We start from the raw sequence: 19,949 nt of genomic DNA on the forward strand, positions 1-19,949 counted from the left end.
GGTCTGGTTGGTGCAGGAAGTGTATGTGTGAGAATGAGTGTGTGCATGTGTATGTGTGTAAGAGAGTGTGAGAGTGTATGGGAGAGCGTGTAAGTGTGGATGTGTGTCAGTGTGTGTGTGTTGGAGAGAGTGTGATGAATGCATATGGGTCTGTGTGGATCTGAGTGTATGTGTGTGTGTAAGAGAGTTTGTATGCGTGAGGGTGGGTGGGTGTGAGAGAGTGTGTGTGAATGAGCGTGTATGTTTTGTGTGCCCCAGTGTATGTGTGTTGTTTTGTTTGTTTGTGGGAATGTGAACATGCATGAGTAGATGTGTGTCCAACTGTGCATATGCATACGTGAGAGTGTGTCTGTGTACATGTTTGTGAGTATGTGTGCATCCGAGTGTGCGTGTATATGTGTGAGAGAGTTTGTATGTGTGTGGAGGGTGTGAATGAGTATGTGGGGGGTATGAGAGACTGTGTCCAAGTGTGTGTGTGCGTGCGTGCGTGCTCATGCTTCAGGAGGACAGTATCCAGGGATGGGTGGTGTTTAGAGAGTCTGGAGATGAGCCAAGAGAAAGTTCCGGTGAGATCAAAAGGTTCCTGCATCTCAGACTGCAAATTTCAACCCTGTGTGTTTAATACATTTTATTTCCTGCATAAAATGCACATTTCTCATATAAATACACACTAATATGTGATAAATAGCTGAACAAACTCTGCTAGTGGATGGCCTCTGGGCTTTTAGTTTGTTTTTTTCTTATCAGAAACCCAGAGTCAAACCATTCTGTGTGGCTCCTTGTGGGGAGTAAGGGTGGGGCCCACACTCTCTGAGGCTTGGATCCCCTCAGCTCAGCAAGGAGACATGGCCCCAGGCCACTGCCTGGCCACATGGGGTCTTTCTCAGAGCTCTCACTGCTCCCTAAGTCCGACTGTGGTCCTGAGGCTCCCATCTTCGCCTCCACCACCTCCTCCCCATTCTGCCAACCCTGAAGGTGCCTCACCAGCCCCTCCCTGCCCAGAAAGATCTTCCACTCAGCACTTCTTGTCCACAGTTCCCGTCTCTTAACCCTCTGGCCACAGACTTTGACTCTGCAGGAGGCCCCCACTGTCCTTCTCTCAGGAATGATTAACTCCTGGTTGGGCAGCTTGGTCTTTAGGGCAGGTGGTCCCAGGCTAGCTGGACGATGGGAGAAGGTTTCTACCACTCACCAAAATCCAGAGCCCTAAGCGCCCAACAACTGGGGGAGCTCTTGGGAGCCAAAGGGAGAACCAGTGGTCCCGGGGAGCCACAGAGTCCTGGGGAGGGAGGGGTCTGGGCCCCCCATGAGGTGAAAAAGGAATGGTGCACCCTCACTCCTACCTCATAACAGGCCAACACGGGAAGGAGGACAGGAATCAAGTGCATGGCCAGGGTCAAATCCAGCCAACCGGTGGGCCATCAGGTGTTGGAGGGGCTGTGGGAAGGTGCCTAGTGACCTAAGAATGGCCTGGCCGGTGAAAAGCGGTCTGCTGTTGTCCTGCCCCATCCCCCTGCCACCTAGGAGGCCAAATGCCCCCCCACTCCAGGGACCCAGTGAGGCCTCCCCTGTGGGCTGAGCTGTCAGAGCCAGGTCAGGTGGGGCCCAGTGGCACAGAAGCATGACTGGGCAGAAGGACTTGTCCCCAGCCCCTCCCATAGCCATTTCTAGCCTCTAGAACCCCCTGCCAAGGTGATGCCAATCCTGCCGCAGTCCCCACATAGGTAGTGGCAGAGCCCAGTACCCGGCTCCCAGCTGGACCTCAGCACTGGCCCCAGGGTGGACAGTAACCGCCGATGTTTATCGGGCAATCATTAAGTGTCAGGCACTGTTCTAAACACTATGTGTGATTGTGTGCTCAGTTTTCACAGCTACCCTCTGTGGTAAGTCCTACACGATCCCAATCTATAGGGAACAGAGAAGGCAAGTGACTGGCCCAAGGTCACACAGCTGATTGAGGGGGAGCCAAGCTTCAGACACAGGTCCATTTGAACCTGGAGCCTTTGTTTTCAACATGATGCTGATCTGTCTTCCACCAGGCTGGTAGAAGGCAAGAAGCCAGTGTCCTTGAAGCCCCCAGAAGGGTCTGACCAGACCACACCCTGAAAGGACAAGATATGGGCCTGGCATTTGCCTGGCACATGGCTGGTGAGATAGGGATACTGATCAGAGCTCACAGCCCTGGCTCTGTGTCCTCCAGGACACAGATTCCCAGCACTTTGACGTGTCCTGGCTTTCCAGTGCAAGGGGAGCCAACTCTTCCGGCCATTGGCAATGCTAGACAATTAACAGTTGAGAATAATTGCTTCTGGCTCTGCCAGCAGCCCACTTTGGTTGATGAGATGGGGAAGGTCAGATGCTGATGCAGGGATCCCAGGGCAGGCCGCAGCAGGAGACGGGCCAAGCGGTCAGGAAGGGCCACTGAAGCAGGGGCTCTATACCCCCAAGTCCCCAGCAGGGTCCTTGGGGCCCCGAGTGACAGTAGCCTCCACCCTCGGCCCTGCTGCAGATTAGAGATGTCAAGTTGGGCCTTGGCTTTCATGCACAGGGACAGCAGGACAGCTCAGGTCCTGGCCATGGTACTCCTGTCTCCATCCAGGTGTCTGGCCTGACTACAAAGGCAGAGATCCCAGTAGCCAGAGTCTGGACAAGAAGGAGCCAGCATGGCTGTTGGGGGGCTGGGGAATGTGGGGACAAGGGGGACACCAAGGGGGCAGATCAGAGGTGGGCAGCCCAGGTGACGAGATGTCCTGATGGTGAGCAGGCAGGCTTGGCTGGCCCAGAGCCAGCAGGATGGGTGGGCATCCACCCCATGCCAATCATGTGTGTTTCTGGCCCCCAGACAGAGTTGTGACCCAGCCCTACTCGCCATTGACAAGCCTGCCCACCATGGCAAGCCCCACTCTGAGCCCTGACTCCTCATCCCAGGAGGCCCTGTCAGCCCCCACCTGCTCCCCGACCTCTGATTCCGAGAACCTCAGCCCCGATGAGCTGGAGCTGCTAGCCAAGCTCGAAGAACAGAACCGGTGAGTTGGGGCCTGGGAACAGGGAGGGACTCAGGAGTGCAGCCTGGGCCCCACACCGAAGTTCCTGGGGCCACTTCACACTCAAGACAGGTCTGGCTGCCATCAGCTGCCAGACAAGGGATGTCTCCTCTCATCCTCCCAGCTCTGGCTGAACAGATTGGTCCCATCCATTTGGATAAGGAGACCAAGGTTTCAAGAGGTCAAGTGAATCTGTTTATCGAGCCGTGGATGGCGGGCGGAAGCTAAAGCCTCTGACTCTGGAGTCAGGCCTTCCTGCCTTCCTCCTCCGGCCTGCCCTCGTTCTAGAACGTAGGTTTCATTATTGCTCAGGTGTGACAAGGCCAACAGATCAGGAGATGACTGCCACTGAAAAAAAAGTTTGTTACTTGCACTTCCCAAGAGAAAGGGACACCATCCCCATGGGGAAGCACCAAGGCTGGATAGGAGACAGAGATGCAAGGGGCAGTGTGGGCAGGAGCCTTTGCTGTGGTTTCTGTGGGAAGGAACGGGCAAGGCAGGGTCATCAGGGTTATGATTCACTAGTTTGAATCATTGCATAGGACTCTGGGGCATAAGGGCTATCCCTAGATTTCTGGTGCCCGGCCCTGGGGTGATTAGGGCAGGTGGGTAGCGGACTTGAGTTGAGAGCCCCATAGAGGAGAAGATTGGAGGGTGGGCTCTGGATTGGTAGGTTTGCATATGAAAGGCAGGTCCATTACTCTCTCTAGAAACTGGCTAGCCCTGGGAGGGGCCTTCCCTCCAGAGTCAGCAAGGACCCCCCAATGTCAAAGCATGAGAAACACATAGTCAGGGCTCGCTGGTTAGCTCCCTTGGTAGAGTGTGATGCTCATAACACCAAGGTCAAGGGTTCAGATCCCTGTCCCAGCTAGCCATACAAAAAAAAAAAACCAAAGATCACATGGCTAATACAGCCCCTCACTAGCTAGATGCCCTCAGCCAGGCCCTACCCTCTCTACACCTCACCTGTAAAGGATAGGTTGTCACAAAACCTGCCCTGCAGACTTGGTCTGAGAATTAAATGAGCTAAGCCTCATGGTGCTCACCCAGTGCTTGGCACAGAATGGGAACACACACAGAAGCCTCTTAGGGCCGATGGATGAGGACCATGGCTCAGAGATATTAGGTCACTGGCCATGGTCACTTAGTAAGGAGGACACAGACCTAATCCCTGGTTTCCTCTGAGATGCTGGGAGGAGGGGCTGGGCTCTCCAGAGGTCCCCCTCTCCTCAGAGAGTCACTGGAGCCACCTCGGCTGGCCCTTCCCACCCAGGCTCCTGGAAGCCGACTCCAAGTCCATGCGCTCCATGAATGGCTCGCGGAGGAACAGCGGCTCCTCGCTGGTGTCCAGCTCCTCAGCCTCCTCCAACCTGAGCCACCTGGAGGAGGACACGTGGATCCTGTGGGGCCGGATTGCCAACGAGTGGGAGGAGTGGCGGCGCAGAAAGGAGAAGCTGCTCAAGGTGGTGCAGGCAGCTGGGCGGACAGGCAGGCGGGGCCAACAGTGCAGGCAGCCAGCATGGTCACACAGCCACCGGGCAGCACCAGGGCCTGCCAGGGACCCTGCCTGGGCAAAGGGGCAGAAGTGGAGATGTGCAGGCACTTTTGGGGTATCCTGCTAGGGCCCAGAGACAAGGGAGAGGGAGGGGTAGGGTTGAATAGGCCCCAGCAACTTTGGTGCCCGTTTGCTTTCTGCCCTGCGGTGTCCACAAAGAATTAGGAGCAGAGCATTAGGCACTGTGGATTCTTGATCTGCAGCATGGCAAGGCATGGGCAGACCACACCGGAGGGACTAGACTGGGTGGCCATGGGGAAGCTGGACTGGGACAGAGACCAGCCCCAACCTCCCACTCCCCGCCCCACCCCATGGCCAGGAACTGATCCGCAAGGGCATCCCGCACCACTTCCGGGCCATTGTGTGGCAGCTTCTGTGCAGTGCCACAGACATGCCAGTCAAGAACCAGTACTCAGAGCTGCTCAAGATGTCCTCACCATGCGAGAAGCTGATCCGCAGGGACATCGCCCGCACCTACCCAGAGCACGAGTTCTTCAAAGGCCAGGACAGCCTGGGCCAGGAAGTCCTCTTCAATGTCATGAAGGTGAGGCCCAGGGCTCCCCAGCCCCTCCTGAAGGAGCAGTTCCCACACCGGCCTGCTTTGCTGAGCGGGCAGGAGCCTGCCCTCACACCACGTCATTCCCTTCCAGGCGTACTCCCTGGTAGACCGGGAGGTGGGCTACTGCCAGGGCAGCGCCTTCATTGTGGGCCTGCTCCTCATGCAGGTAGGTGGCCTGCGGCCAGGTGCCCCCAAGAGGTGGACACAAACAGAGTGTTCCCTCCATCCAGTGTCATCCTAGGTCAGAGCCTCCCTCTCCATCCACCTGCGACCCCTGACAATCTTCAGGCCAAGCCTCCAGTGGCTGTGCCCTGTCCTGGCTGGGCTAGAGGGGCAGCCATGCAGGGCCTCTCTGTCACCTCCTTGAATTAGACAGGGACCTCAGGAGAGGGCTCAGATCAGACAGCGTGGTGTTTATAGGGTCTGAGAGGTTCCTCCAGAGAAACAAGAAGGCTTAGGATGGGAGAATGGAGACAGTTGGGACTGGACAGCATTGTGGTTGCCGGCGGCAGCCAGACCCAGGTTCAAGTCCCAGCTCCCCTGTTTCCTGCCAGGTGGCCCACAGCAGGTGACTTCGACCTCAGGTTTTACATCACTAAAACATTGATAACCATATGTAGTAGCTTTTTGTTGCAAGTGTCCAGGTAGCCAGGCACAGTTAGTGTTCAATGAAAGTAAACAGAGCAGGGTTGGCCGGTTAGCTCAGTAGAGCACTGTGTTATAACACCAAGGTCCAGGGCTCAGATCACCATACTGGCAAGCCACCAAAAAAAAAAAAAAAAGAGAGAGAGAACAGAAACAGGCCCCCATGCACACCAGGGTCCCCCCACCCCACCCTGCATGCACTCAGAGTTCCCACCTCCCCAGATGCCCGAGGAAGAGGCCTTCTGCGTGTTCGTGAGGCTGATGCAGGAGTATCGGCTGCGGGAGCTCTTCAAGCCCACCATGGCTGAGCTAGGGCTCTGCATCTACCAGTTCGAATACATGCTGCAGGTGAGCAGGGCTGGGGTCCCCACCCAGGGGTGCCACCCTAGGCTGTCCCCAGGAGTCTCTTGGACTGAAAATCCCAGGCCTGAGAAATCACAGCTGGAACATTTCACCTCCAAGAGGGGCTGCTGTCCCCACAGGGCCGCACAGCACTGCCTTGAGGATGCTTGGAGGCACAGGGTGGGGCCCCCCACTTCCAGGACTACTAAGACAGGGGGGTAGAAATGGCTCCAATCAGACACACCCACAGCTCCCCCCACCCCCATCTGCTCCCTCCCAGGTGTGGTGGAAGGGGGAAAGTGTTATCTGCCTGCCGCTTCTGATTCCCAGAGAGCCGCAGACGTCTCTGTTTATAAATAGCAGCCCCCGCGGGGCCCGCCCCTGGCTGGCAGACAGAAGCGCCGTGTTTGCGAGAGAGCACGCACATACACACACACAGTCATACACACACACGCACACACAGGCCTGCTCCAGAAGCCAGTGGCAGGTGGGGCCATATGCTTGGGGACATGCCTGGATGTCAGGGCCCCACTCCTCAGGCTAGGATGACAGGCCATGCTGTAGCTCACGGGGACCTGATAGTGCTGCAAGCAGGTGTCCTGGGCCCACAGAGAAGAGGCGACCCCACCCCAGGCTGGGTAGCCAAGTCCTCCCTCGGCCAAGCACAGAGAGTCCCTGGCTCCAGGAGGAAGCCCCAGGTCCTAACGGCTCTCCCAGCCTCAGTTTCCCCAGTGGTCTGCCACTTTCCATCAGCCTGTAGTTCAGGGCAGTGAAACTGCTGTGCACCAAGCTTCACCAGGTGAGCTGTGAGGGGCTCTCACCAAGGGCAGTGCTCCAACCCACCCTCACTCGCCTCTCGCTCTCCAGGTGACCTTGGGAGCAAACTAACCTCCCTGAGCCTCAAAAGCTCTCTCTTGGGGTGATCGTGAGGACCCCATGAGCTGTTGCAGTTTGTGCCACCCCTATTTGTGCCCTCCCCTTCCCCATTGTGCTATTCAAAGCTCTGGGCTGTTTTGGCCTCCCCCAAACACAGTGCCAAGGAGCCCCAAGAAAGGGAGTCAAGGGCTGTCCAGGGCAGGTTAGGGAAGGTTCCCTGGAAGCAGGGGCACCGAGGCCCAGCACCTCCGGGTGGGCGGGAGTCATGCCCAGTGCCCCCCTTACTGTGCCCACCCGGCCTCCCCCTACCCCACAGGAGCAGCTCCCAGACCTCAACACCCACTTCCGCTCCCAGAGCTTCCACACGTCCATGTACGCCTCATCCTGGTTCCTCACGCTCTTCCTGACCACCTTCCCACTGCCCGTCGCCACCCGCATCTTCGACATCTTTATGTACGAGGTGAGACCCTGGCGGGTCACCCCCACCAGGTCCACTCCGGATGGAGCAAGTCATGCCCCACCCTGGAAATGACCGGAGGAAGAGACAGGACCTGGGGAGGAGGAACAGGAGACCCACTGCCGCCAACACCTTTGCAGGGGCTGGAGATCGTGTTCCGGGTGGGCCTCGCCCTGCTGCAGGTGAACCAGACAGAGCTGATGCAGCTGGACATGGAGGGGATGTCCCAGGTGGGCCGGCAGGGCCAGAGCCAGATGGGAGGGCCTGGCTTCCGGGGACAAAGGCGGTGTTCCTGAGCATCCCAGATCCTATTCATCTGCTCTGTCCCCTGAGGCCTCCCTGAGGGACCAGAGTGGGCCCTGAGGAGCCCCCAGGCTCTGCCAGACACAGTCCAGGGCCAGCAGCCTGGCAGGAGGGAGAGAGGAAGGCCTATGCCCAGGCCGAGCCCACCTCTCCCTCCTGCCCCCTGCTCTGGGTCCCCCAAAGCCTGTTGGCAAATATAACAGTGGCCAAATCACGAGTCTTTGGATGTGGTTTCAGTCCCAGCCACTTGGTCTGGCAAGGACGCAAGAGGGAGTGAGAGGCCTAGGGCAGCTTCACACCTGGCCCCACCCAGCCTGCCCTGGCAGCCCTGCCTGCTGGAGAAGAGGACCCCTACCTCCCACTGCCATTTCCCCACCATGCAGGCCCCTGCCCCCTCCCAGTGTCCTCCAGCTGGTGCTTCGGGGAAGAATGCACAAAGGCCACGGTTGTGTCCCAAACACGGGTGCCCATTGTCTGCCGCTGCCAGAGGGGGCCAGCTGGACTGGGGAGCAAGAGCCCTGTCCACCCCTGGCTTACATTAACCCTTTGCAGAGACTTGAGGGGCCCCCGCATGTCCACCCCCCTTTTTCCGTGAAGGTCCACTGTGCTCAGACCCCACCCACCCCCAGCCTTTGCCCTCAGGAGCTCCCCCACCTGCTTCTCTCCTGGAAACCGAAACCCTGGCGGCAGGCAGCTTAGGAAGGCAGGCCATTCACTGCACAAACACTGAGTGCCCATGACTGGCCAGGCCCTGTGCTGGGAAATGGCGACAATGCCCCAGGCAGACTGGTTCCCCACCTCCTCCAGGGCAGCAGGGGATCAGGGGGCCCTGGTGGTCAGTGCTCACATTTTGGTGACCGCCTATGCCCCACAGTACTTCCAGAGAGTGATCCCCCACCAGTTTGACAGCTGCCCAGACAAGCTGGTCCTCAAAGCCTACCAAGTCAAGTACAACCCCAAGAAGATGAAGAGGTCAGTGCCGGATGGCCAGTTTGGTGACCGCCTATGCCCCACAGTACTTCCAGAGAGTGATCCCCCACCAGTTTGACAGCTGCCCAGACAAGCTGGTCTTCAAAGCCTACCAAGTCAAGTACAACCCCAAGAAGATGAAGAGGTCAGTGCCGGATGGCCAGGGTGCTCGCGGGAAGTGGAGAGCCCCCAAGGGCGGGATAGTAACCGTGTTGGTTCTCCCCCTCTGCAGGCTGGAGAAGGAGTATGCAGCCATGAAGAGCAAGGAGATGGAGGAGCAGATAGAGATCAAAGTGAGTCCCAGGGCCCTGGGGGAGGGGATATGGGTGGGATGTTCCTGGGCCCCCCACCCCCCTGCTCTAGAGTTTGGCCACTAGAGGGAGGCCCTGACCAGTGCACAAGCCAGACCAGGCTGTCCTTGGGAGGTGGCCTTGGCCTCTGAGGGGTCGTCCCTCTGCCCACCTGCCCCTTCCTTCACTGCCAGGTCAGCATGTGAGCGCCTGCTCCAGCCGGCCCTGTTCTTGTTCTCAGTGCTGGCAACACAGCGTCATACAGGACAGTCAAGGCCCCTGCCTTCTCGTGGCTGCCGGTATCATGGGGAGACAGTCAATAAACCACTAAAATAGAATGTGGACTCCATAAAATGCTCTGGAAAAAAATGTGCAGGTGGGGGGCAAGGCTGACCTGGGGAAATGCCCCGGGCCCAGGGAATCAGGTGCAAAAGGCCCAAGGCAACAGCGTGCCTGGTAGGCTGGAAGGGTTTAAGAAGGCTGTGTTGTGGGGAGCCCCCGGGGTTTGAGGGGACAAGTGGAAGATCCGAAGCAGGCAGGGGCCCGACACCAGGGTGTGCAGGTCATGGTACAGGTGCCCCTCCCCCAGGGCCCCAAGTTCCCCTAGTACCTGGCCCACCAGCCCCACTAGGCCAGAGATTCCCCAAGTGTCAGAGCCTCTATCACCATCCTGGAAGATGGCATCCCTCCACACATGATTTAGTTATTCACTAAACGAGCATTAACTGAGCATGGGCTGTGTGCACCCCCTGCCTCAGTCCAGTGAGGAGGACAGTCATGGACACAAACCCCAACATAGCCTGGCTCTCTCCTCTTCAGGGGCAGAGTCACACAATGGCTGAGACTGGAGTCTCACAGACCAGGGTTCAAATCCCAGCTCCACCCAGACCAGCTGTGTGACCCCGGCAGGTGAATTCACCTCTCTGAGCTTCTTTGGCCCCTTCTGCAAAATATTTGTTTTGCTCTGCTGTTCAAATTATTATTATTATTATTACTACCATCATCATCACCATCACCACCATCATCCCTACCTTCTCTAGAAAGGCAGGGGCGGAACCTAGATTAGAATTCAGGTCACCTGCCATCCATGCCTGAGGTGGGAAGAAGGCATCACTGTCCTGGACCCATCTGTAGGTTTTCCAGAAATAGTTTTGTATCCTGAGATTTGAAGCATCTTCCTTTCTCAGGAATGGCAGCTTGACTGGTGCAGCAGTCCACACGTGTGTGTCTGTCCCACCTGTGTACAGACAAGGGCCTGCTCCTATCTGGTGACCATGAGAGGCCAGCAGAAGGCAAGGACACAGTAGAGAGCCCCAGAGGCCTTAAAGGTTTCAGGCAGATGCCTTCTCACATGGACACGTCGTTCTCTCTTTCGCCTTTAGCCTGTCTTAAAAGATATCAAGGATTTGTTTTAATCAAGTAAGGCAAAGTGACAGATACAGAAACAACTGCCTTTGAAAGAAGAGTTTATTACTTACAGTTCTCAAGAGGAGGGAGCAGACCATGCCAGGCAGGGCCACATGGGGAAATGCCAGGGTCAGTCAGGAAGCAGAAGGAACGAGGGGGAAAGCATGGCCCAGAGCTCTTAGTGTGGCTTCCGCAGGAAGGAACAGAGATGCAGGGTGGGCAGGTCTGAGCAGGCTTCGGATTGGATAGTTTGAATAATTTCAGCTGCCTCTGGGCTGTAGGGACCTGGACTCCAGGGATCCACAGTTTTCCAGTACCTGGCCCTGGGGCGATTTAGGGGAAATAATTGGCTCGGTGTGTCGGTGTTAGATAAAAGAGGTGGTAGGGGGTCTGGGCTCTGGATGGGTTGGTTTGTAAACGAAAGTTGCACTGACAGGCAGGTTGTTTGCTATCTCTAGGAATTAGCTAGCCCTGGGAGAAGCAATCTCTCCAGAAGTAGCAAGGCCCCAGGATGCCAAAGCATCATAAAATACAAAAAAAAATTTTAAAAACTTAGTTGATATACAGCCCCACATAGTTCTCGCTTGTTTTTTCTCTCTTGTTTTCCCTCTAGAGTAAGCAAGAAAGAGGGGAGTTGGTCTGGCATGTCCAACTCCACCAAGAATGGCTCTGCTTGGTACAGTGACCGGCTGAGGCCAAGGAAGGGGCAGAGCAGCTCAGGTGTCAGGGACTAGGGGTCAGGACTTCAGATCGCCATAAGGGACAGAGGCCTGTGCTGAGATGGCTCTGACCTGGCTGAGCTGGGAGGCTCACGCAAGGCCCTGCCCCATTCTGACTCAGTTTCCCCACCTATGACATAAGTCAATGACCATCAAGTCTGCAATTCTCTTTGACTGCAGTTGCTTCTTGGAAACATTCTGGGTGTTTCCATCACTTTTTCTTCCCGGATGAAACCCAGGAAATGTTCTGTGTGACCCACAGCAAGGCAAGACCCTCACTCATCTGTTGATCCAAATATTTCTGTACCTATTTCATAATGGGGATGCAGGGACAGACTAGATACAACATGTATGTAAACCTCACCTGCTTCCCAGAGGGGCTGTGGGGGAACCTAACTCCGCAAATATCTAACCAAAGTCCATCAGTGCAGAATAGGAGGTGGAAGCGAGGGACCCATCTCCGAAACCCCAGCCGGGGAAAGTGACAACCTCTGGGGGACAGCTTGCTTTTGGCAAGTCACGAAAATATAGCTGTGGAGCCAAAGCAAGCATATGTGTTCGGCGCTCAAGGCCCAAACTCTGGGAGGAGGCTGTCCTCCCAGAATTTAACCCAGGAGCTTGGAGCAAAGCAATGTGGGGCAGGGGCTGTCTGACAGCAGCTTCCCCCAAAACGCGGAGGCCTTTGCCCTTGACAGACACAAACGTGGGATGGAACAGACTTCTCAGGGGAGTGTGGGGGCCACAGAGCCATGAAAACTCTCACGTTATTTTTATTAAGCCAAGGTTTGTTTTTTAAAAACCTTTTTTTTTTTTTTTTTTGGTGGCTGGCTGGTACGGGGATCCAAACTCTTGACCTTGGTGTTATCATGACCACGCTCTACCAAGTAAGCTAACCAGCCAGCAGCCCCCACCACCCCCCAATTTTTTTTTTAAATGGGCCATTCTAAACAGGAATTGGCCCTGTTTTCTGAAATCGCTGACCCAGAACATAAGATGCTGGCATTGTCCTGCCTGGAGGTAGCCTGGCACCTAACAGCACCGGCCTGGTTGGTGGGTGAATGAGGGGTATGTGTGTACAGGAGAGGAGGCCCGCTCTGACATGCTCTCCCCCCACCCCCACCCCCATAGAGGCTTCGGACTGAGAACCGGCTCCTGAAACAACGGATTGAGACCCTAGAGAAGGTGAGGGGTGTGGCCACCAGCCTGGGGCTCCAAATCCTCCGGGTCTCTCGCAGGAAGCAGCTGGGGAGCCAGCCAGCCCCCTGCCCCCCTGCCCCAGTCCCAGGTCCTGCCCTGAACCAGCAGGCTCTGAGAAGCGTGCGGTGAATCCCATGAACCCCCCGAGATGTGGGCTGCCCTATGACTGGGGGTTCTGGGAAGCCTCCACTCACATCGTGATTAACTCTGGGGTTGGGGCTGAGGTATAACCCAAGAGAACTGCAAACACAGCAATCCGCTTGTGTTCTGTGCCCACCCAGGCTGTGGGGAGGAGGTGCAGGGGGACAGAACTACTGCTTTGATGGAGGAGCCCGATCACTGGGCCGCAAGGCACCCCACCCTGTAATTTGGAAGTCTCGCCCTCAAAAGAAAGAAAAGAAAGAGACAGCGGAGGAGGAAGGGACGGCCATGGTGGGGAGCCACAGCCTTGACCCTGGACACAATGTTAAAGATGGGGGCGGAATTAGGGGCTTTCCTGGGCTCCAAGCCCTGGGGTCCCCACTTCCTGCTTCCCTGTTCTCTCTTGACCCTCCACAGACCACAGGGAGTGGGTCGTCAACAGGATTCTATTGCCCTTGTCCCAAAGCTTCAATTCTTGTTCCGCCTCAAAATTCAAACACATCCCCAATCCCTAGGGGTCAGTGCTGAGTTTTCCCAGCCCGCCCCAGCCTGGGTGGACCTGGAGCGTGGGACCATGGGTGTCCCAGCCCTGCAGCTCCTCAGCAGCCCTGGGCACCCCAACCTCCCCATCACACACGAACCCCTCTCTGGGACGGAGCTGGCTCTGGCTTTGGTCTTCCTCCAGGTCCTCTCTTGCTGGTTCTCTGGTCTTCACTCCTCTCTCCCCTGCTTCTAGAGATAGTCCACCGCGTTAGTGACAAGTGGTTCTTGTCTGTCTCTCCCCACTCCTGTCCCTTCGCCTTCCGCTCTGCCTCCTCCCCCTGTCGCTCGGAACCCCCTTCGCCCGCCCGCCCACCGGGCAGGAGAGCGCTGCTCTGGCTGATAGGTTAATCCAGGTACTGTAGCTTTCGTCTCCCTCTCCGGTTTCCATCCTGGCCCCTTCCCTGGTCCCTGCACATGACAGCCAGTAACCACCTCTTCCCTGGCTGCTGCCATTCCGGGGTTGAGGGGGGCAGGCCTGGCACCATGCATGGGGCAGCTGGGGACTGCTTCCGGGGGAGAGAGAGGCTTTCCTGGGGGGAGGAGGGTGTCTGTGAGTGTGCCTGGGTGTGAACATACATGCACATGTACAGAAAGCTTCCTTCCTCCAAGTTACTTGGTTAGGAAACCAGGAGGGCTCGGGGACCCTAAGAGCATATCAGCTTCAGGCCCTGGTGTGTGCACTGTGCTGAGCTACACACACACACCCTGCCCATCTGGCCCCTCACGCTGCTCCTCTCTGCTCCTACCTGCAAAGCCTGCCATCTTCTCTCACTCGCCTGCTTCTGCTGCCACCTCATCTTGAATGGCTTGATCTGGAAGCTTCCACCTGCCAACTGGTGGCTCCGAGTCTGGAATGGGGGACCCCAATTGGGTGGGGTGAGAAGATGAGGTGGGGAAGAGGGATCTCAGCCCCAGGCAGGTGGAGACCCCTGGGAGAGGTGTATTCCACCTCCCAGGCCAGTGAAGACAGCCAGCCCCAGGGAGCCACTGGGGCTGTGACTGCCCCCAGCCCCCATCTTCACCATCAGAGCCCGGCACGAACGGGCAGAGGTGACCTCTGCTGTGCCATTGGCCCTGGAAAAGGACTTGTTTCTACGCACCTCACCTGGGGCAGAGACCAAGAGCCAGAACGGGGCAGGGGGAGGAGCTGTGGGCAGCTCCCATCGCCATTTAAGCCTGGCAGAGCCCGGGCTCAGGATGGATCTGTTCCTGCCTGTCCCCCGCCCACGTCCCCAGGCCCAGTGGGGCACCCCATGCCAGGCTCTGAGTGCGGGAGGCCTCGCTCCTCTCACTTCCCCGCATCTCCGCCCTCTCTGCCCCTCCCCGCCCCTCCCCTATGTGGCCCAAGGCAGGGCCTGGAGTAGGAACAGAGGGTCACGCCCTCCTCCCCATCCTCGCTGTGCTCAGGGGCAGGTGACACGGGCTCAGGAGGCCGAGGAGAACTACGTCATCAAGCGGGAGCTGGCAGTGGTGCGGCAGCAGTGCAGCTCGGCGGCCGAGGACCTGCAGAAGGCTCAGAGCACCATCCGGCAGCTGCAGGAGCAGCAGGTACCGGCCGCGGGGGCGGGATCTCCGGGCGGGGCCACGCCCACGCCCCACGCCGGCGGCCTTCAAGACTGGACCAGCCCTGCATCAGCCCGTGGTCTTCCTGTTCCTTCCCGAGGTGGGGAGGGGGACCTAGAGACAGCAGATTCTCCCCGAGCCCCTCCCCACAGGGAGCGGCCCCAGACTCGGATGCTTCCGGTGATTGCCATTCCCCGCCACCCGGTGGGTGTCTGCTTTGAGAGCCAGGCAGTCTACCTCCCTGGTCCCCAGCACGGAGGCCTCGGAGAACCAGGCTGTTCCTGCAGGGTCCCCTCCCTGGCACAGGCACACAGCCACACCAAACGGGGCTGTGACTCCTTGGGGGAGCCCTTGCATCTCCTGAGGGTTTGAAGAATCATTGGGCTCCCCCCCAACCCCCGTTCCGGCCAGCCATGCATGGTGGGATCTCCCTCCTCCAGTGCCAGGACTTTGCCCTCAGAAGAGGGTGGTGGGGTAGTCAGGGTCTTTTGGGGAGCAAGAAGTCTGGTCTGTGCCCAACGCTCTGAGCTGGCAGGTGAGGGGCAGCCCCTGTCTATCGTGGGGTGTGAACTCTGGATCTGGTGCTGGCAGGCCCATAAGGTAGAGCACCACTCAAAAAGTCTGCTTCTCTTCCAGGAGGGGACATTTAGGGTTTTCCTGCAGCTGTACCCAACAGGTGGCCTTCCTTATGGGAGAAACTGCCCGCAGGTGCATAGCCCAAGCCTGGAGGCAGGGAGATGCTGTAGGCCCTGCCAGCTAGCTACCTGTAGTCCAGGGCTGACCTGGCAGGGCCTGGCAGTGGGGTGTAGGTCTCTGATTTGGAGAAACCATGGGGGCTTAAGCAGGAACGATCATCTGCTCAGGGGGTGCCCCCACCCCCTGGCTCTGGTCTCCAGCTCTGGAGACCTTAGCTCAGGCCTTGGCTGTGGGATTCAAGTTGCTCCCTTGGCCCTGGGGAGGTGGGGCAGAGCTGCACTATTTCTCGCTTGCCCCTCATGGGCCACATTGGTATAACACCAGCACTGGGACCCTCAGAGCCTGTGAGCATTGTAGTCCCACCTTGCTCTGAGTTAGCATACTGATAGGGAAACTGAGGCTGAGATCATCCACCACCCCCCATGGCACAATGTCCCCTTTCAGGCCAGTCAGAGAGACTTTACCAGCCACCCCTGAGCTCTGGTCATGGGGGGATGCAGAGATGCGTGAGCCCAGGATCACATCCTCAGGCCCAAAAGGAGCCCACTGCAGGCAGAGGAGGTGGCCTGGAGAAGGCACAGCCTGGCAGGGGCTCCGCACAGGGCCTAGAGCCCATCTGGGCCAAGGCAGGGCCACTGCACCTTTGGATCTCAGAGACACACAGTGGTCAAGGGCAGGGAGCAGGACGCCAGTGAAGGAATCTCTTGCTGAGGAAGGGGTGGCAGACAAGAGGGGCTGGGCCAGGCCATCAGGACAGAAAGAGGGGGCCACAACCCAGGGGCTAGTTCTCCTTTATCAGGCCCAGGTGGCAGCCTGAGCTTCACAGCGTCCATCACTCCCGGGTCCCCCACTGGAGTGCCCCTGAGAAGCCTTCTGGGTACTGAGAGTGATCCCAGCAGACTTTCCCCCCTAGCTTTCCTGTTTTGAAGTGGTGGCAGAGCAGGGGACGTAGAGGAGGGAGGAGAAGAGACAGGACGCGTAGCCTGGAGCTCCGCCCCTGCCCGAGGCAGCGCCCTCATCCCCATGTGTGGTTAAGCCACTGACCGCACAGCAGGAACCCATCCTCCACCCCCACCCGGTGATCCCGGGAAACCACAGTCGTTGGCGTCCCCTAAGGGACATCCTGAGGCCATGGAAAGTCCCTTCTGTGTGGCTTTCCCAGGAGAGTGGCTCAGCCCAGCCAGCTGCACAGATGCCAGGACTCCTAGGCACAGAGCATGGCAGGGGGCCGAAGCCTGGGCCCACAGCCAGCTAACATGGAGTCTGCCCAGCCCCCAGCCACAGCCTGGGACCCAGTGCAGCACTCTGCCTCCCCCAGGAGAACCCACGCCTCACCGAGGACTTTGTGTCCCATCTGGAGACGGAGCTGGAGCAGTCGCGGCTGCGGGAGACAGAAACCCTGGGTGCCCTTCGGGAAATGCAGGACAAGGTTCTAGACATGGAGAAGGTGCGACTGGGTGGGTGGGAAGGTGTTGGGGTGGGGGCCCTGGGTAAGCTTTGGGAGCCAAGGAGAAGGGGCAGCCAGGGTGACCAGCGGGGAGTGTCCCCAGGTCAGAATCCCCCCACCCCCACACCAGTCAGTTCCTGCAGAGGAGGCATCCTCTGCCTGCTGCTTTCCAACCTGGGGTGCCTCCTTGGCTCATTCGGCACCTGCCCCTTCCCCCGTGGTTTGCACAAGAGGATCTGGGAGGATGGGAAGTTGGACACCTTGCCCCAAGACCCTCCCAAGCCTTTGGGGGTACATACACATGCACACACACACACACACACACAGAACACACACATGCCTGGCCGCCTGCTCACACAACAGCAGAACCCCACGTGGAGCACACCAGCAGTGTGGTGGCCTTCGTGAACTTTCCGAATACCCTATCCCACCTGCATGTGTCTCCCCCAGGCTCTGGGTTCCAGGATGGAGGAAGTGGGAGGGTGGGAAGGGAAGACCCAGGCCCATCAGGGCTGCCCCCTCCATTCCCACAGAGACACCACCCGAGGGCAGACTAGGGTCCACTCTCCCCTGCCTGCTGCCTGGAGGGGGTGCCAGGCCTGTGTTCCTCCTCAAGTGCTTTCTGACTCGGCATTGACCCAACTCTCTCATAGAGCTGCCAGAAAAAGGGAGGTGCCGGGACCTGCTCACACACTGCGGTAGCCATGCCCCACCCCCTGATGCCTGTGCTGTTTGGGGAGTCCCCGCTCCCTCCCGTGTCTCTTCTGCAGCTTTTGAAGGGCCACTGGCCTCTTGGCCCCCATCACCACCAAGAGCTGGTGGGAAATGCACATCCAGAAGATCCTGCTACCTTCACTCCCAACCCCAGATCCAAACAAGGGCCAGTGAGGACTTGGTCCAGTAAGCTAGATTTTGGTCCAAGAGCCTGGAACACAAATCCCCCATTGCTGAACCCTGGGGACGCCAGGATGTGGACTAGGCCTGGCCCACAGCCCGTTCCCAGGGAGAGTGGCTGCCTGGCCTGGCCTGGGGGAGCACAGGGAGCTTCCACCCAGTCTTCTCAGCTCCTGCTGGGGCAGGTCCGAGTCTGGTCATAGGCCCGAGGGGCGTGGATTTCTGACTCCCAGGTGGGTGAGCTCCTGTTAACAACCCTCACTCCCCCAGCCTGCCTGGTGTCATCAGCCATGATGTGCATGGAGGACCCATGATTTATGGGGTGTCCTAGGACAGCCCTGTGAGAGCAGAGATTGTACTGCACCCAGTTTACAGATGAAGATCTCCGGCTGGGGTTACGCAGATGGGGTCTGCTCCTATGGGTCTGGTCCCTGTTCCACAGGTATCCTCTGGTCCAGAGTGCCGCCCTCCCCCAGCCACTGTGCCCAAGGAGGAGCTCAGAGGAAACGTGGCATGGGGTGCAGGGCACCATGTGTCTGCGCAGCTCCCCCGGGCCCTGACCACCTCTCTCTCCCCAGAGGAACAGCTCGTTGCCCGATGAAAACAACGTGGCGCGGCTGCAGGAGGAACTGAAGGCGCTCAAGGTGCGGGAAGGCGAGGCCGTGGCCTCAGCGCGGGAGCTAAGACTGCAGCTGCAGGAGCTGTCAGACACCTGGCAGGTGAAGGCGCGGGCTGGGGCGCGGGGTGGGCAGAGCGGCCCGTAAGCCCTCTCGGGCCTTCCCCGCGGGGAAGGCAGTTCCCGCGGAGGCTGGCCACTCGAGTTTCGGACCCTCCCCCCCCAGGCCCATCTGTCCCGCGGCGGCCGCTGGAAGGAGTCCCCGCGGAAGCTGGTCCTGGGCGAGCTGCAGGACGAGCTGATGAGCGTGCGACTGCGGGAGGCCCAGGCCCTGGCCGAGGGCCGCGAGCTGCGGCAGCGCGTGGTGGAACTCGAGACGCAGGTGGGCTCCAACGCCCGCCCGTCTGCGGGAGGGGACTCCGTGTCAGAGGCTAGGCTGCGACCTCCGCCGGTCTGCCCTCCCTCTCTTCCTCCCCCAGGACCACATCCACCGCAACCTGCTGAACCGCGTGGAGGCGGAGCGCGCGGCGCTGCAGGAGAAGCTACAATACCTGGCGGCGCAGAACAAGGGGCTGCAGACACAGCTCAGCGAAAGCCGCCGCAAGCAGGCCGAGGCCGAGTGCAAGGTGCGCCCCCCCGCCCCGCCACGCCCCTTGACCCGCCATGCCCCTTGACCCGCCCTCTCCGGAGGAAGGCCGCATCCAGGGCCAGCTGAACCACTCGGACTCGTCGCAATACATCCGCGAGCTCAAGGACCAGATCGAAGAGTTGAAGGCCGAGGTGAGCGCCGGGCAGCCCTGGCGGGCGCGGGGCATATCAGTAACAGGCGGGCGTCGTGCCCTGGGCAGGATGCGGCTAGGAGGGCCGGGTCGGAGGGTCCCGGGCGGCCGGACTCCTGCATGGGCGCGTCGGCCCAAGCCTCCAGCGCGCCGGTCCCCCGCCCCAGGTGCGGCTGCTGAAGGGCCCGCCGCCCTTCGAGGACCCACTGGCTTTCGACGGTCTGGGCCTGGCGCGGCACCTGGATGAGGACTCGCTGCCGTCATCGGACGAGGAGCTGCTCGGCGTGGGGGTGGGCGTGGGCGCGGCCTTGCAGGACGCACTCTACCCTCTCTCCCCTCGCGACGCGCGCTTCTTCCGCCGTCTGGAGCGGCCGGCCAAGGACAGCGAGGGGATGAGCGTGCGACTGCGGGAGGCCCAGGCCCTGGCCGAGGGCCGCGAGCTGCGGCAGCGCGTGGTGGAACTCGAGACGCAGGTGGGCTCCAACGCCCGCCCGTCTGCGGGAGGGGACTCCGTGTCAGAGGCTAGGCTGCGACCTCCGCCGGTCTGCCCTCCCTCTCTTCCTCCCCCAGGACCACATCCACCGCAACCTGCTGAACCGCGTGGAGGCGGAGCGCGCGGCGCTGCAGGAGAAGCTACAATACCTGGCGGCGCAGAACAAGGGGCTGCAGACACAGCTCAGCGAAAGCCGCCGCAAGCAGGCCGAGGCCGAGTGCAAGGTGCGCCCCCCCGCCCCGCCACGCCCCTTGACCCGCCATGCCCCTTGACCCGCCCTCTCCTCCCCTCCGCAGAGCAAGGAGGAGGTGATGGCCGTGCGCCTGCGGGAGGCGGACAGCATGGCCGCGGTGGCCGAGATGCGGCAGCGCATCGCCGAGCTGGAGATCCAGGTGGGCGGCGGGGGCGGGGGCG

At 59.3% G+C, this 19,949-nt stretch overlaps 1 protein-coding gene across 1 annotated transcript in view; it reads left to right on the top strand.

The window, feature by feature from the left end:
- The first annotated feature begins 2,848 nt into the window (after window positions 1-2,848).
- The window catches only part of EVI5L (ecotropic viral integration site 5-like), an 18,820-nt gene continuing 1,719 nt past the window's right edge, over window positions 2,849-19,949 (top strand). The window contains 18 exon segments of the mRNA XM_008580014.1: window positions 2,849-3,026; window positions 4,318-4,507; window positions 4,919-5,143; window positions 5,250-5,324; window positions 6,026-6,151; window positions 7,338-7,481; window positions 7,619-7,708; window positions 8,656-8,753; window positions 8,983-9,043; window positions 12,295-12,348; window positions 13,368-13,400; window positions 14,455-14,595; window positions 16,625-16,753; window positions 18,226-18,366; window positions 18,490-18,645; window positions 18,743-18,948; window positions 18,950-19,043; window positions 19,210-19,440. Of these exon segments, the coding sequence (XP_008578236.1) occupies window positions 2,890-3,026; window positions 4,318-4,507; window positions 4,919-5,143; window positions 5,250-5,324; window positions 6,026-6,151; window positions 7,338-7,481; window positions 7,619-7,708; window positions 8,656-8,753; window positions 8,983-9,043; window positions 12,295-12,348; window positions 13,368-13,400; window positions 14,455-14,595; window positions 16,625-16,753; window positions 18,226-18,366; window positions 18,490-18,645; window positions 18,743-18,948; window positions 18,950-19,043; window positions 19,210-19,440 (2,331 nt within the window). The 5' untranslated portion in view covers window positions 2,849-2,889.

This window comes from Galeopterus variegatus, unplaced genomic scaffold (genome assembly GCF_000696425.1).
Source record: "Galeopterus variegatus unplaced genomic scaffold, G_variegatus-3.0.2 Scaffold2002, whole genome shotgun sequence".
Taxonomy (NCBI): domain Eukaryota; kingdom Metazoa; phylum Chordata; class Mammalia; order Dermoptera; family Cynocephalidae; genus Galeopterus; species Galeopterus variegatus.